At 46.8% G+C, this 17,975-nt stretch overlaps 1 protein-coding gene across 2 annotated transcripts in view; it reads left to right on the top strand.

The window, feature by feature from the left end:
- Window positions 1–17,975, top strand: part of ANKRD33B (ankyrin repeat domain 33B) — a gene marked incomplete at its 5' end in the record, with an annotated part of 67,155 nt that overhangs the window by 24,294 nt on the left and 24,886 nt on the right. For both annotated transcript variants that reach the window (XM_080933859.1, XM_080933858.1), the window contains one exon: window positions 12,832–12,961. In XM_080933859.1, the coding sequence (XP_080789985.1) occupies window positions 12,832–12,961 (130 nt within the window). The remainder of the gene's footprint in view (window positions 1–12,831; window positions 12,962–17,975) is intronic.

The raw sequence follows: 17,975 nt of genomic DNA, 5'->3' as shown, positions 1-17,975 counted from the left end.
CAATGTGCGAAACATCACGTATGTGCTATGCTTCCACGTGACTGTCAGCATAGTGAATTACAGTCAGCGCATCCTCGGTGGGACTGTGATGATGGCTGTGAGGTCTGTGGCAGCAGGAAGCTCCATGATCATCTGACATGCGTGGCATGTGGCTGTGTCTGCGTGTGCGGACATCTCTCACTTCTCACTCCGTCTCCAGTACGCTTCCCTTTGCCCACTTTCTAGTGAGTCTCTGTCCGTTAGAGATGGCCGCTACGCAGGTTGCTTTAAATCCACAGATCAGTACGACAGCCTCAGTTGGATCACGCAGCCTCGGCCCTGCCTGGTTTTCTTCATTCATCGTAAAGGGTTTTGAGATTTATGTGTGTTCTGTGTACCTCTTAAGTTGCCTTTTCTTTGTTTTCTTTATTTTTTATTTTTTAAGTTTTGTGTGTGTGTGTGTGTGCGCGCAGGAGCCCACGGAGTCCAGAAGAGAGCATGTGCACTGGAGACAGCTGTGCTGTATTACCATGGGTGTTGGGAACCCTGCTTCAGTCCTTGCAAGAGCAAGATTTCCAATGTACCGATCCACTTCGCCAGCTCTTTTCTATTTTAACAGCTGCTGGGAGAAGAAGCGCTTTACCTGTTAGTTCCCCTGTTTGAAAGAAACAGCTCAGTGTGTGTGTGTGTGTGTGTGTGTGTGTGCGAGAGAGAGAGATTCATATTTCATTGTTTTAAAACATTGCCATGTGTGTAATAAAACTGTCTCCTTTAACCTCTGTTGCAAGAGCGCAGCTCGGTGACATAAATGACTCTCTCTCTCTCTCTCTCTCTCTCTCTCTCTCTCTCTCTCTCTCTCACACACACACACACACACACACACACACACACACACACACACACAGAGCAACTGTGAAGTCTTCACTAGCTCCATCAGCCCGGCGTCTGGGCTCTCTAGCTCACTCTGTCTTTATGATTTACTCTTTATTCCACATAGACAGTAGTGGTTTGAATGAGCCACCCTGCCACCCCCTCTGGTCAGGTGACTAAATGAGCCATCTCCCCACCTTCCTCAGGTCAGGCGTTTGAACACTTGTCACTGGTTGATGTGTTGTTTGAGGAGGTCACTGGACAGTTAGGATGTACAGTCTTGCTGGAAGGGGAGCTTTGGGGGCTTATAGCTCACCCCATTTGCAGTCAGCTCTCCCAGCTTCCTGTGTGACAAAACGTGATCAGCCATCTTGCACCTGGTGCCCACTGCCATGTTTTTCTTGCCATTAAGGACTTCTCCTTAGGAACTGGAAACCAACAGAAACCCTAACTTTGAGCTTTTGTTGTTGCTGGGTTTTTTTTTTTTTTTTTTTTTTTTTTTTTTGAGGGGGGTGTTGTATTTTGATTTGGTCCCAAGTTATTTTACCCCAGCAATAAAAACTAATGAACACACACGGGGATGCGTGTGCCCCTTTGTACCTGGCTCACAATACTTGCAGTTACTTACGTTGTTCTCCAGATTCATGTGTGCTATAGCATGTATTTGAATTCTGTTTCCTTGCGGAGAAATAGACTTGTGTGTGTACACGCTTTATCCATTTGCTGACACCTTGGGATCAGTTTTAGTTTTTGTGAGCAATGCAGCTGGGAATGGGAGTGCCCAGGTCTCTCCGGAATCCCTGCTTTGAACCTCCTCAGGCGAGTCCCTCAGACTGGAGTCGCTGAGTTCTGTGGCAGCGAGCACTCCCTGGGGTTTGGCTGTTTGGTTCAGTGGAGGAATATTTGAGATCCGTCAGTGCGGTTGCACGCAGCGAGATTTTATTGTTAGGGATGTTTCCTGCATTTGTATATTTCCAGGTTTACTCACTCAATTCCCCTTTCACTTCTCTTCCTCCCCCGTTCCCCCTCCCGCAGCCTAAGAAGTAGAGAGATCTGGAGCCACCCTACCCAGCTTCCTTAGGTTTCTTGGTGACGAACATCTACTCTGTTGGCCATTTGGAGCTGTGTGTTATGAATCAGGCTCCCGATGTTCTTGAGTTGGTCTTAATTTGGGGACAGATATTCTTTCTCTGGAGCATGTCTGTGAGTGATGGCACTGCTGTGTCATGAGGCAGGCTCATGCTAAGCTTCCACAGAGACTGGCTCCCCAGGGGTGCTCACACCCCCATCTGCTGGGAACACGCAGGCTCCACTCCCTCGCCAACATTTGGTATTGTCAGTCTTTTTAATTTTAGCCGCTCTGGTGGGTGTGTGGTGCTGTCTCTTTGTGGGTTCGACTTGCATTTCCCTGGTGACTAATGATATTGAGCACCTTCACATTTGGAAAAGGTTATAATTTAAATTCTTTTACATAAAGACATCTCGTTGGGAGACATTAACGAACACCTGTAAGCACAGACATTCCACAGCCCAGAATGTCCCATTGGAGTCATCTGCCCTGACAGCTATGAGTCAGACAGGCAGATGTCAGTTTCAGATATGTCTGAAATCACGAATGAGGTGGCAGCCTGGTTAGAAAAAAGAAAGAAAAAGCAGAGAGGAGCATGCACTTAAAGACTATTTTAGAAATAAAAGAACATGGAAGGCTGTCTTTCCTCCTCACCCCCATGGGAGAGCCAGGCTTGCAGGGGAAAGTCTGATCGTACTTCATGCTGGGAAGACCCTGCTGTGGTTCCCTCTGACCTAGCCTCAGCCATAATTGTGAACCACCTTGACCTGGAGGCTTCTCTGCATTTGTGACATGGTCCTGTCCTCCCTGGCTCCTTTGGTGGCAGCCTAAGAAGTCTCTGCCTGCACCGTGCCAAGCCCTCTACAGCTTGGACCAGTTCCACCTACTGTGCGCCACCCGCTATCCCCCTGGGCCACCCGCTGTCCCCCTGAGCCAGTTTTCATTACACTGTCTATTTCCTGGGCTCCTTCCCCAGAGGAAGGACCTCGTGCATTCATCTTGGTTCCTCTTTCGATTTCCGCACCCCACCAGGTCCTAGCTGGCTACCGGTGCCCGCTTGTAGGGTATCGGGTGGAGACGGTTCTAGAGGCAACATGACTCCCCTCCCAGGAGACTTTCTGTGGACATTTGTCTAGTTACCCATTCTTAGCAGACATAACTATGCCTATATATTCTGAAATCTAGAAGACAAAGTACGAGCCGACATTTCCTGACCTTTCTTCATGACGTTGTACCCAGCTGGTCCTCATTTGTTCTCAGGGAGGAAGCCTACTGGTCGTATCACTTAGTAGGCATTTGAGGCTGACTGTGTGTATGTAACTGGAAATCGGCAAGCATTTATAAGAATATAACCACGAGAAAGACAGAACCAGGCAAGAGAGCGCCTGGCATTGCTGCAGGAGAGGAGGTGTGTGGATTCGGCTTCCCGGGCAGTGTGAGCATCTTCACTGCCCAACTGAGACGAGAGACTTGCTCACCCAGCATCCTTGCCTGCATCTTCCCGCCCCATGTCCTTTCACTGCTCTGCTGAGAGTCTCATTCACCCCACAGCCTTGTTCTACATCTTCCTGCCTCATGTCCCACAGGTCACTTGGGAGCTTATTAAAAAATGTAGGTTCTGACTCAGGAGGCCGTGGTTGGGGCCCGAGGTGTGCATTTCTCTCCAGCTCCTGGCAACACGGATGCTGTCGGTCCAGAGACCTCCCTTGAGTGGCTGGGGCCGAGGGTGAATCCAACCGGGTTAGGTGTTTGAGGGAATCGTCGGCCGGCTTGTTCATTCTCCACCCTTTGCATTGGTGGTATTGAACCCTGGCACCCTTCACATGCTGTGAACTAACCTTGGAGCATCTAGCTCAGTATTTTTGGAGATATAGTCTTTTAAAAAGTTGTGGGGAGACTGGGAGATGGCTTGAGGTATAGCATGAGGATCCTGAGGCAGGATCTCCAGTACTCACCCCAAAATGTCAGAAGCTCTTTAAGTAACAAATGGTCCCAGGGGTTTACTGACGAGACAGTGAGCTCTCGTTGCAGGGAAAAGACGTCATACTTAAGACAAGTTGGGAGAGAGGCTGAATTAGACATGTGACATCAATCTCTGGTCTCCACATGTACATACATGTGTCAGTGCACATGCCTGTATATACACACAGATGCATGTGCCAATGTGCACATAGAGACAATCATACACAGACATACTAAGTAGACTGGGTTGATGTCTGAGGGCCTGCAGATAACCTAATGTGTTCTACGTGTTCAAAGGGGTTTAATTTTCTGAGTCTGACACTAGTGGGCAATTTAGGTTCCTATATTGAATTTTATGGAGATTTTCTTCCCCAAGAAATCCATAAAGTTTATCATAAGCAGTAGCCCTTGACAGGTTCAGTTTCTTGTTCTCTTACTGGCTGATGGCTGGTGTGGTAAGCTCAGGGGTCCCTCCCTACGCTTTCTGTGGGACAAAAGCAGTTCCCCCCCACCCCGTACTATGTCTTCACAAACCATGGACTTGCCCATGGACTTGCCCGTGAACAAACAGCCCGTGAACTTGTCAAAGGCAGGAGCTGAGAAGCTTTGCTGAAGCTTTTATTTTCTTAAAAAATAAGTTTTTGATGATTAAATCAGACAAACCATTCATTACTTAAGAATGAGACTTACTACAGTGGAAGAAAAAAATGTCATTCTGAGCTGCCGTGCTGAGGGCCTGGTGCTTTTCTTCCCATTTCCCCTGTACTGTTTATGTTCATTTTCAGTTTTTATAAAAGTTCACTTGTTTTTACTTTATTTTACTACTTAATACTTTCCCTCATGATTAAATCTCTTCATATATATCACTTTAAATGTTTAGTGAGATCGCACAAATAGAAAAATTATTCTTTAACTCTTTGTCCCAATTTCAGAAGGAAAACTTATTTTGAAAACACCAGCGTTGATCTCATTGTCTTCTGAGCATATAACAAATCCTGGTTGAAGTCTAGAGAGAAGTTTCCAGGCTGATAAGTGGTGTTAATTATATCCATTTAGCCACAATTAATATAGCATCCAGTAATTTTTCATGATTCTGTATTTCAGTATGTTGGTTATTTTTCTTACCAGCGCTACCAAGTACCCAACAAGAAGCAACTTAAGGTGAAAGACTTTTAGTTCATGGTTCAGGGGATACCACCCATCTAGTCAGGGAAGAGCTGACAGAGGGACCAGGTCATGTCTAGTGTTGGGAGCTGCTTGCTCACATCTGGGCAGATGAGGAATCAGGGGAAAGGGATTGCTGATCAGCTGGATTTTTCCTATTTTATTCAGCCTGAACCCTAGTTTAGGGAGGGTACCACTTAGGGTAGATCTTCACCTCTCAGTCAAACCTCCCTGGATACGCCCTTACATACGAAATCCCAAAGTAGATGCTGTTAATACCCTACACCAGTAGTTCTCAACCTGTGGGCCACTAATTTTTTGGGGGGATTGAAGGTCTCTTTCACTGGAGTCTCCTACGACCACTGGAAAACCTAGGTTTACGTTCTGACTCATAGCAGCGACAAATTACAGCTATGATATATCAATGGAAATAATGTCATGGTTGGGGAACACCACAACATGGTTGGGGAACACCACAACGTGATGAACTGTGTCACAGTGGCAGCGCTGGGAAGGCTGAGAACCATTGCCCCAGTCAATTCTTAATCCAGTCAGGTTGACAGTCGTCACAAGTCTATCTTTGGTCAACTGACACCCAAAAGCCTCACCTCAAGTCATAACCATCGACCTTAGAGCTCAGATTCTTACGCTGATCCCAATGCAGCTGCATTAGTTCTTCTCCAGAGTCCCCACAGGCTAGTGTCCTGAGCTGTTCAAACCTCAAATTTCAAAGTCATCCCGAAGACTCAAAATAGTCTCTTAGCTGTCAGCTCCAGTGAACATCAAGAATAAGTGAGAGCCTGCGATGCTTTCAGTGTGGAATGTCTCCATAGGCCACTGGTCCTCAACTTTTCTAACACTGCGACCTTTTAAAACAGTTCCTCATGTTGTGCTGACCCCCCCAACTGTTAACTTTTTTGTTGCTATTTCATAATTCTGATTTTGCTACTGCTAGGAATCGTGATGTAAATTACCTGTTTCTCTGTGGTCTTGGGCAATCCCTGTGAGCCATTGGACACCACTCCCATCCCCCACCCTGTGCACAAAGGGGTCGAAAACTTCTGCCATAGGCTCTTTATTTGATGTTATTTGTTTTTGAGATGTAGACCTGGCTAGCCTGGGACTCGCTGTGTAGACCAGGCAAGCCTGCAACTTACATCTGCCTGCCTCTGTCTCCTGAGTGCCAGGGTGAAAGGGGAGTACTGCCATGCCTGGTTTGTAGGCTCTCTGTTTTAGCTCATGGTCCCTGGCTATGGTACCTTGAGGTATGGCCTCACTGGAAGAAGTGGGTTTCTGGGGGCAGGCTTTGAGGTTTTAGAGCTTGGCTCTACTTCCTGTCTTCTTTCTGCTTTCCTACTGAAGGTACAATGTGACCAGCTGTCTCCTGCTGACATTAGGGATTACCCCCCATCAGAGCTGATTGTACCCCTCAACTATAAGAGGAAATAAAGCTTTTCTCAGAAGTTGATTTATTATCAGGCGTTCAGTTACAGTGAAAAGAGGAATGACTAATTCACAGATGTCCAGGATACAGAGGTACAGGGTAAGCATTCCCGTTCCAGGAGGGATGTGGGGCAGGAACTTAGCAAGACCACTGAATGTGCAACTCCATGTTTGATATTCATGGCTCATGGTGGCATCATCTGGGTTCCAACGGGCTTGAGTAGCCCTGTCTCTCTGTGTGCTTTGTATATCTTATGGCTTCCCTCTTGAGGCACTATAGTCTGTGTCTCTGTCCTGCCTCATGAATGTCCCACGGATCTGGTATCCTAGATATCTTCGGAATGTTGGGATGTCCACTATAATTTCTAGACACTCTTCAGAATACGGTCTTGAGTGTTACTTGGGTCAGAGAGAAACACTGGATAGTGTTTTACTTCTAGCGACTTCTTTTACTGCAGATTGTGTGAATTCCTTTAGTGTATAGTGCAGCAGTAAGTCAGCGACTCTGAACAGTGGCTTCCTTTGTTCTTCCCTGGGAGATGCAGAGATTCCTATTGCTGGCAGCCTAGGCATCATCCTGGGCTGTCCTCTCAGGGCCTATGGCCTGGTGTTTGGAAAGTTTACTCATTCCACTCCTAATATGATTTGATTAAAAAAAAAAAAAAACAAAAAACAAAACAAAAACCCCAAACCTAGTTAGTGCCTTAGTCTGTTTGCTATAAATTTAGTGTCCATGGAGTAACATATATACAATGGCATTGTGATTGTCCCGGGAAGCCAGGATCTAGATTATGGAGCCGATTCCGGCAGATCCTTTCTCCCTGTGCTAGTCTGTGGCAGGATGAAGAAGTGCTAAAGAGCCTGCATGCTTGAGCAAGCAAGAATTGAAGTTGCTGTCTGAGGCTCTTTATATAACGAGTGTTAATCCACACTTGAGGGTGACTCACTGCACACTGCCACTTAGGACGTTAAGTTTCCAACTCGGTCAAACCTTAGCACACTTGGGATAGAAAGTCTGCAGTAGTGTTAAGAGCAAGGAGATTAAACACTACAGTGTGAAGTCAGGAGCATTTGGTGGTTGATGGGACCAAGTTCCAAAAGGCACTCTGATATTCCTGAGTGCAGTGTTACCGACCAGTGGAGATAGAATTTGTCCACAAGTTGTGATGACAAAGTTGGCTTACCATGTGGAAAATGGAAACATTAGACCTCTACAAATTATCTATCACCTATAGAACTTAAGGCAGTAGTGGGTAAAAGACCTAACAATAAAAAAGGAAACCCCGAAACTTTCCAGATAAAATATGAGTATCTTTGTGGTGCTTTAATAGAAAGGAAGTGATTTGTTTGTCTGTCTCCTTTCAACTCTGAGTGCTCTGTCTGCAGGTACATCTGCAGGCCAGAAGAGGGCACCAGATCCCATTACAGATGGTTGTGAGCCACCATGTGTCTGCTGGGAATTGAACTCAGGACCTCTGGAAGAGCAGACAATGCTCTTAACTGCTGAGCCATCTCTCCAGCCCTGAGGTGTTTTAATTTTATTTTTTAAGTTCTCATGTAACTTGAGGCTGGCCTTGAACCCCTGGTCCTCCTGCTTTTCCCCGAAAAAGCAGGGAAATTAGAGAAATATAACAGTGAGAAATAAATTAGAGAAATAATTAGAGAAATAAAGCAGTGCTGAAATTAGAGAAATAGAACACCATGTCCAACAGGAAGGGGTTTCTCGTTTTTTCGTTGAAAAAGTTATTATTGCATGCGTGATGAGCATGTGATGCATGAGAGACACAGCACGTATGTGGCAATCGGGGACAACCTTGTGTCAGTTCTTTTCACCCGTGTATGGGTTCTGGGGATCAAACTCGTGTCGTCAGGCTTTTGTGGCAAGCACCTCTTCTTTCTGGTCCATTTCTCCAGCCCAGGCAGGATTTCTGAAGTTACAGAAAGCATTACCATAATGGAAAGCACTAATTATTTTATTACACCAAAATGAAAATTTTGATGGTGAAATAGAAGGTAAGTAGGAAGGAAGGAAGGAATCTCCCCTCTTCTGAACTGATTACTATTGAAATGGAAATATTTTGAATATGTCGAGTTAAATAAGAGACACTTTCAGGATAATTGCTTTTATTAATAGGGCCATTCAAACATTTTATATATGACATTCATTGATGACACCTGTTCTATCTCTCTTGGGCAGAGCTGACTTTGAATACATAAAGAACTTAGTCTGACCAGTGAGGAAAAGGTGGAGAAGCCAGAAGGAAGTGGACGAAAGATATACATATTGTTGATTAGAGCGGAAATGTAGACAACGACGATGGTCAGCCTTACTCTGAGTTGGGGAATTGCAAACTAAAATCAAATAACGTGGGAGCCCTGAGTTGTTTCAGCCAAGACAGGATTCAAACTTAAAGTTTTTCTTTTTTTAAATTACATTGAGAATTTCAGACATGCTTTCAACTTATATAATTGTATCCACCCCTGTAGTTCCTCCCACCTTCCCTATTCTACACCCATCCCGATTTCCTGTCCTCTTCTTTCATGTGACACATTGAGCTGCCTCATGTATACAGATGTGGGGCCATCTACAGGGCACAGGCAGCCCACGAAGGCCCATGTCCTTGGAGAAACCCAAATCTCCCCTGCAGCCTTCAATCGTCAGCAGCTCCTCAGCCAAGGAGGAAACTCATGAGCAGCTCTCCTTCATTCTGGAATGTAGACTCAAATTTTAAATGTGGATATGCTGGTTATTTGGACTAGTCCCCAGAAAGACAGGGAACTTGATTTTGCATAGTCACCAAGGCCTGCGGATGGGGGTGGGGAGGTGGATGGATGAGCGTTGCTGAGCGTCACTGCTTCCTGTCTCTTGCTGTCTCATCCAGAACCCCCAGGTTTAGTCATCTCTCTCTCTTTCACAGCCTTACTTTCTGGCTACACGTCAACAGGGCGCCATCATCCGAAGCCTGGTTCCTGTTCTGGGAACTCTTTATCAGGCAGTAGGTGGGACACACTCCTCAGTAGTAGGGGAGCAGGATTACAGTGCCAATGGTCCCGAGAGAAGGGCTGGTTAAGACCCAGGGACCCCAAGAGTCACATAACTGCCTGTGGAACTGGAGTATTTACAGGAGAACAGCCCCATGGGATGGCAGTTGGGCTGTGTGTATGATTTCAGCCTCTTATCTGTTCTTAAATCTAGACATGATGCACGGATGCCTCCCAAGAGCATCAGGACCTGAATGTAGCAAGCCTTAGGCCCTCCAGGATTTAGCAGGGTCTATACACTGCTAAGAGAGAAACAGAAGGGCTTTGTTCGGTGACTGTGACTCTTCTAGGGCTAAGAGTTGCTATCAGAGGTGCTTTTGCTGATGTAAGAAAAACTGTGTGCATGCATGGGTGTATGCACGCCTTACTGCCTGTCATCACACAAGGAGGATGTTATAGTGTGTTCAGTCAAATGTTAGAGCAATGTTCCCACCCAGTGATGTTCAGGAGGAGTATGGATGCTCCCATGATGAGCTGAGAGCATTCTGTCTCTTTCGTGCAACTGTGAGCCGACAGTTGAGGTGGGAGGATGGAGAAATTGGTGCAGGGACCGGATTGGCAGAAAAACTGTCAACTACAGCATCTTGCTGATCTAGCCTTCCTGCAGCTGCTCTGTGCTCTTTCTCCTTAAAAATCAAGAACTGGAGAATAGTTTCACCTTACATATGGATGACCTATTTCAAAAACTCCATCTGCTAGAGAGTGTCAGTTAGCCTTTATGGAGTTGATTGTGCTGTCTCGTGGATGTCAGTTTAAAACACCAGTATCGGGCTGGAGAGATGGCTCAGTGGCTAAGAGGACTGTCTGCTTTTCCAGAGGTTCTGAGTTCAATTCCCAGCAACCACATGGTAGCTCACAACCTTCTATAGTGAGATCTGGTGCCCTCTTCTGGTGTGTAGGCATACATGTAGACAGAACATTGTTTACCTAATAAATAAATAAATAAGACCCACCAATATTATTCCTTAGAGCTTGAAGCACACGGGTACATCATCTAGAATTTGTTGTGGTAATAATCTTACTCAGGGGTTTCTACCCCACTTTAGATCATTCAGTTCCCAGATAAAAGACACAGAACTTTTGTATTTATAGTAAGACTTTAAAGCACTAGCTATGGGCAGATCTGTACCCTCTAAGCTATTGTGTCTACTTCTCTATTGATAACCCTGTGATATGACTTACCATGTTCTGCCTGGGCCACTGTTACTTCGGCTGGCCATCCCTCATGGCCAGCTCTCAGGATAGTTTACCCCATGGTGTCTTCTCTTGTGGTCTTCCAACCCCAAGCCTGAGAACTGAAACCCCACCAACCTCTCTTCTGCCCAGCTATAGGCTGTTGGCATCTTTATTCAACCAGTAAGGTCACATAGCATCATTTGGTGTACATGAGGATTCGCTTGTCCCGTGACAACCAGATCTTGGGAGCCAGCATTAGCACTGCAATACACAGCAGAAGATGGAACCTCAACAAAGTACTTTTTGGCAGGGCAACTAATAATGATAACAGGAAAGGTACCATATGGAAAGTCAGCCTTTTCCGTACTTTTGAGTCAGCTCTGCCCCGCAGCTCAGGCAGGCTTTGTGTTTGCTGCCTCCGCCCCCGGGAGCCGAGATCACAGCAGCATGCCACCATGCCCAACTCATAAGTGACACTTTCAGTGAAAATCTGGTTGTGCTAGTGCTGGGCCACTGTGGGAGTACTCTGAATTTAAACCTGGCCCCCTCCGTGTAGCAGAGCATGCATTGGCTGTGCTGAAAGAGGGTTACTCATCTAATCTTGCTCTCCAGAGCTGGTATGAGCTGACCATTAACATCTCCTTGAACGTGTGTGTGTGTGTGTGTGTGTGTGTGTGTGTGTGTGTGTGTGTGTGGTGTGTGTGTGTTAGAATGCTGTGCCTAAATGGTTTGTTTGTGCATTTCCAGTGGGCAGTATGAAATTGCCGCTCTCCTCTCGGTGTAGCCCTGGCTGTCCTGGAACTTGCTGTGTGGACTAGGCTTGTCTGCAATGTCAGAGATCCTCTGGAGGGTTGGGACTAAGCACACGCACTCCCACCACCCAGCTTGTATGCACTTGATAATTTGGCAGATATTTGATCAGTAATCTCCCAAATCAACCATCACCCTGTGGCCCTCTCCTGTTGCCCCAGAGCCTTCTCTCAGATGCAGTGTGTTCTGGTCTGCTTGCCGCTTCTTAAAATACCTGCTCTACCCAGAGCACCCTCCTCATCTGATGGTGGACATACTTAGTTGCTTAGGGTGCAGACTTTGGGGTCTGCTTGGTTTTTCGGTTCTTCTCAGGTACCCCAGGTCCACCCTGACAGAAAAATACCTTCACGAGATACCAGAAGCCACACATACTTGCTACCCAAGGCTCCACCTTAGTCTACTGTCTCCTGATCAGCTTTCAGAGCACATGCCTCTCTGCTCTCCTGGAACCAATTTCTGCCCAGCAGACCGAGTTAATGCAGAATATTGATCGCCAACTGTTCAAAGAGCTCTGGGGTTCTTCATGGCTTCTGTGGGCTTGGGCACCCCTCCCCCAGTTCACTCTGTCCAAGTCTCTGCGCCACCTGGGAATCCCCTGAAGGACAAGCCCAGCTCTGGCTTCGCTCCTGCTGTTTTTCTGCCTGAGTTGTTTCCCAACCTTGCCTCCGTGGCTTGTGTGTGTGTGTTTTTTTTGCCTCCTTTGTATCTGGGTCCAAACACTCTTTGTGATTCGGCTTTATTCCTGTTTGCTGTCATTCACTCATATTCGGTCTTACCCCACACTGATGAATACTACACATGGTACTGGCTGTGTGTGTGTGTACATGCATGTGTGTGTACGCTTGCTTTCTCTCCCATCAGGGTCTCCATTTTTGTTAGGGTCTTACTGCTATGAACAGATACTATCACCAGTGCAACTCTTATAAGGACAGCATTTAATTGGGGCTGTCTTACAGGTTCAGAGGTTCAGTCCATTATCATCAAGGTGGGAGCATGGTAGCGGTAGCATCAAGGTAGGCGTGGTGCAGGAGGGGCTGAGAGCTCTGCATCTTCATCTGAAGGCTGCTAGTGGAAGACTGGCTTCCAGGCAGCTAGGGTGAGGGTCTTAAGCCCACACCCACAGTGACACACCTACTCCAACAAGGCTACACCTTCTAATAGTGCCTGTCCCTGGGCTGAGCATATACAAACCATCCCCGTCCCTGTTGCCTTGGGTCCAGCCTCCTGGAAGGCAGCTGTTTCCCTCAGGGTTCCCAGAGCTCACTGATGATACTTTGGCTGTGTGCCTCTGACCCACTTCCCCTCTTCCTTTCTAGACTGGCCTTATTGTTGCGTGCTACCATGGCTTTGTGGATACCGTGGTGGCCTTAGCAGAGTGTCCCCACATTGATGTCAACTGGCAGGACAGCGAAGGGAACACGGCCCTGATCACCGCCGCACAGGCAGGTAAGAGCTGGCGTTCATTCTCCCTCCTGGGCGCTGACCCCCCCCCCCCGCCCCCCGAATGCATCCCGCAGAGATGGCTGGATCTGCTAGAGCACGTGGCAGGAGGGGGCTGGCCGGCATGCAGGAGAGAGTGCACATCTCTCTCTGTGCTGTTGCAACATTCAGAATGGCACGGCCACCAGCTAGTATCTTCACCATAGAGCTGCCTCAGGAAGGCGGCTTGCCTGCCCCTCAGAGCCCTGACATCCCCTGAGATTGGGTGGCATGGTACTGGTGAGCTGGAGCCACAGTCACATGCTTTACTGACAGTTCTGTAACTAGATCCACTGAGAAGGTGACCTTGCTTTTTACCTATAAAGAAGTGCTGGGGACAGTTCTCTATGAGCTTCAGAGGATTCATGTAACAGAGTGAGACTAAATTAGTTAGAGTCACATGAAAGTGGATCCGAGTTCATGTCAGGCTGTTTCTGGAAGTGGATGTATACGCCACCATTACCAAGTGCATGGGGGTGCCCAGGGATTTGCAGTCCATTCAGAGTGCTGGGATGAAGCTCAGTCGGTAGTGTGGTCCCCAAGGATGCTTAATAGCCCTGAGTTCACTGTAAAAGTCAGGCATGGTCTCTGCTTACCAGTGATGTCAGCACTCAGGAGATGGATGACACAGGACCCGAAGCTCAGATCATAAGGCCACCTATCTGGAGTTAGAGGCCAGCTTGGGATATTTGAGACTTTCTATAAAACAAACAATTCATCCAACCACTTCAACGTAAATGCTTACACGTTTCCAAACAGTCGTGCCACTGACTGTTCCCTATATTCTTAGCCTTTACACATCAGTCAGCCCTTTGTATCCTGAGATTCCCCATCTGCAGATTCAACATGGATAAAAAGAAAAAAGAAATCCTGTTCTAATCGGATCTGGAAGAGGGGCTATAGATAGCTTGGTGCTAAGTCGCTTGCTAACCAAGAATAAGGCCCCAGATTTGATCCTGAGTGAAACTACTAACAACAGCAACAACAAAACCCACTCAAAGGACAAGTGTGTGAGCACCAAAGCACATACAGTTCTCCCCACCATTATTTACTTAAAATGCAGTCTAATAAATATTTGTTATATCTACACTGCATTAGTTACTGTACATAATCTAGAGGTGGTATAAACACATAATACAATGTGTGTTTTATATTGTTATACAGTATATGCCGATTCTACACCATTTTAAAAAATTAAAAATTATTCTATTTTATGTGTATGGATGCTTTGCCTGCTTGTATGTCTGTGCACCAAACACGTCATGCCCACGGAGGCCAGAAGAGGGCGTTGGATTCCTTGGATGTGCAGTCACTGATGGTTGGGAGCCACCATGTGGATCCTGGAAACAATCCGGGTTCTTTGTAAGAACAATAAGTGCCCTTAACCTCTGAGCCATCTCCCCAGCCCCACTACATCATTTTATAAAAGAAAATCGGGAACCTACAGTTTTGGTATCTACAAGGGCTCTGGATCCTGTCCCCAAAGATACTGTGATGGTTTGTATATGCTTGGCCCAGGGAGTGGCAGTATTTGAAGGTGTGGCCTTGTTGGAGTCGATGTGTCACTGGGGATGTGGACTTATAAGACTGTCACCCTAGCTGCCTGGAAGCCAGTCTTCCACTAGCAGCCTTCAGATGAAGATGTAGAACTCTCAGCTCCTCCTGCACCATGCCTGCCTGGATGCTGCCATGTTTCCACCTTGATACTGGACGGAACCTCTCTGAACCTGTAAACCATCCCCAATTAAATGTTGTCCTTTAAAAGAGCTGCCCTGGTCATGGTGTCTGTTCACAGAGGTTGGTATCAGAGACGGGGGTATTGCTGTGACAGGCCTGACCATGCTTTTGTTTGGAAGAATGTGGATTCTGGGACTTTGGATTTGGACAGCAGTGGAATGCTTTAAATGGGGCTTCATGGGAATATGGAATGTGGAAGATTTTGTTGCTGATTTGGAACTGTACAGACCTGGCCCAAGAGGTTTCAGTGGGGAAGAATCTCAGAATGTGGCCTAGAGACTGTTTTTGTGGATTTTGGTGAAGAGCATGGTGACCTTTAGCCCGTCTCTGAAGAGTCTGCTTGAGGCTAAGGTGAGGAGACTCATATTAATTGTCTTGACAAAGAAAGTCTCAGAAATGGCCACCATAGACTTTGTTCTCTGGTTCAGTCTCATGATGAACATGTTGAACAAGTTTAGAAAGGAAAAATATAAAATATATGGTTTGAGTGTTAAAGGGGCACCAGGAAGTGAAATGGAGCTGAATCCTGTGTTCAAGGATATTAAATAGATTAAGGAACTGGTGACCTTGGGGCAAGATTCCACCCAGCTAAGTTTAGGTCCAGGCATGGTAGTAAATCCTTTAATTCCCAGAGGCAAAGACAAGCAGATCTCCTGAGTTCAAGGCCAGTTTGGGACAAAGCAGGTTCCAGGTGAAGAAAAGCTTAAATCCAGGCTTGGTGGTACACGCCTTTAATCCCAGCATTAGAGGAGACAGCTGTGCAGATCTCTGAATTCAAGGTCAGTCTGCAGAGCAAGCTCCAGGAAAGCCAAGCTTAGGCAGAGAGGGAGTCGGAAAACAGAAAACTGGTAATAGAATAAGGTGGGGGGGCATTCCAATCCCAGAAAGCAGCAAGAACATGGCAGCTTCAGCCATGTGGCTTTGGCTTTAGAGTCCAGAATAGAAAGGACTACTGGGACATCTGATACTGCTTAGCTGGAGCTAAGAAGTTAGCAGTGATTAAGAAGAGACCAGCATTGCTGAGGTGCAATCTTCTGAGAAGTGTTTTCTGAGAGCACAGAGAAGCTGTGTTCCAGAGATAGCCAAGATTGTAACCCTTACTGCAGGTGGACTCGGTAACGTGTAAGAGTCACCCAAGTGGTACTGGTTTTGAAGGTGTAAAAGGGTCATGAAGAGCAGCTGAGGCTTGGCACTGTGCAAGGCCAGGGAAGGCCATTGGTGAAGGCACAGCCTCAGTTGCAGTTGGATGCCTCAGGACAGAAGGGGTCATTCAAAGGAACTGAGGCTGGGTACCATGAAGAGAGCTCATGAGAGGCTATTGGTGAAGCCTAGTTGCAGTAGAAGACCCCAGAGTATTGGAGATGCCAGTACCATGGGATGATCACCAAGAATGGCAGTGGAGTGAATGAGCCTGTGTTGCAGAGGGCAGAGCTGAAGAAGTGACACCAGCCCTTTGGAGGAGCCCAAAAGATCATGTGTGGATCCCAGACATTGGAACAAGAAGTTGTAACATTGAAGTTGTCTTGGAGACCCCAAGATGTTCAAGATGACAGATCCATGGGCTATCTGCTGAGGAAAGATGCTAACAGGGAGTGGAACCCGCCCAGGAGAAAGAAGTTTGTTGCAGTCAACAAAGATAAAAAAGGAGTTGGAGATCGGGAGATCACTTTGATATCAGACATGGCGATGCAGAGTTTGAAGTTTGCTCAGCTGGTTTTCTGTCTTGCTTTGGGGATTCCAGTTAAGTGATTGGATGAATCTCAGAAGAGACCTTGAACTTTGGATTTTTAACTCCTATAGACTATGGGGACTTTGGAAGTTTGGACTAAATGTATTTGTCATTATTCTATGTTTAGGTATGACCCCCATAGACTCATGTTTGAACAAGTCTGTGAGGGCTAGAGAGTGGAATGTGATGGTTTGTGCTTGTCGCAGGGAGTGGTACTATTTGGAGGTATGTCCCTGTTGGTGTGTCACTGTGGGTGTGGGCTTAAGACCCTCACCCTAGCTACCTGGAAGTTAGTCTTCCACTAGCAGCCTTCAGATGAAGATGTAGAGCTCTCAGCTCTGCCTGCATCACGCCTGCCCAGATGCTGCCATGTTCCTGCCTTGATGATAATGGACTGAACCTCTGAATCTGCAAGCCAGCCCCAATTAGATGCTGTCCTTGTAAGAGTTGCCTTGGTCATGGTGTCTGTTCACAGCAGTAAAACCCTAAGACGGATACCTAGGATGACAATATAGTTCACCAGTCAGGTTCTTAATGGCAAGTAACTTGTACAGTTGCCCATGGCTGTGTCAGAGAGAAGAGTCCTTTGTGTCCCGAAGGAGTGTGGACACCTTGTGTGGTGTCTTGGTTAGGGTTTCTATGGCTGCAACAAAACATCATGACCAAAACAACTTGGAGGAGGAAAAGGTTTATTTGGTTTGCATTTTTACATCATTGAAGGACAGGACAGGAACTTCATCATCAGGACAGGAACTCAAACAGAGCAGAAACCTGAAGGTAGGAGCTGATGCAGAGGCCATAGAGGGATACTGCTTACTGGCTTGATCTGTCTGCTTTCTTACAGGACCCAGGACCATCAGACCAAGGATGACACCACTCACAATGGTCTGGGTCCTCCCCCATCAATCACTAATTAAGAAAATGCCCCACAGGTTGGTCTGCAGCTGATCTCATGGGAACATTTTCTTGAGACTCCCTCCTCTCAGATAACTTTAGCTATGTCGCTGATTTAAGACTCTCCTCCACAGGTGGGAACTGGGCACAGGGATCCGAAGCTGTGGAAAGGTGCACAGGTGTGGTGATATTGGTGAAAGTGTTGGCAGCTCCCCCAAACAGAAGAGACCTCTCCTCTCCCTCTTGCTTCCCTAGGCTCAAGAACACTGTGGGTAGATCTCATCATGTGACACAAGGGAGGAGAAACACCAGCATCTGTCTGCGTCATCTTCCTCAGAGGGAGGTAGCCTGTATACCCAACAGCCAGTCCAGATGTTCTTGCTCTAGAGTTCCCCAGAGTCATTGTCAGCACGTGCCCCTTCCTCCTCCAGTTCTAGAGCAGGGATTTTATCTCTGGCGTAGGATTCCAGATTTTGGAAGCCCAGATCTCAGCCGCCAGCAGCAGGTGCATCACATCATCTCTGTTATAGTTGAATTTCTGTTGCTGTGATTGAATTCCCCCTAAAATGGGCAGCTTAGAGGAGAAAGGCTTGGCTTTAATCCAGGTCACATTTGACACAT

This window comes from Micromys minutus, assembly GCF_963924665.1.
Source record: "Micromys minutus genome assembly, chromosome: 20".
Classification (NCBI taxonomy): Eukaryota; Metazoa; Chordata; class Mammalia; order Rodentia; family Muridae; genus Micromys; species Micromys minutus.
The sequence above is the reverse complement of the archived record's forward strand: the minus strand, read 5'-3'. Positions and strand labels throughout refer to the sequence as shown.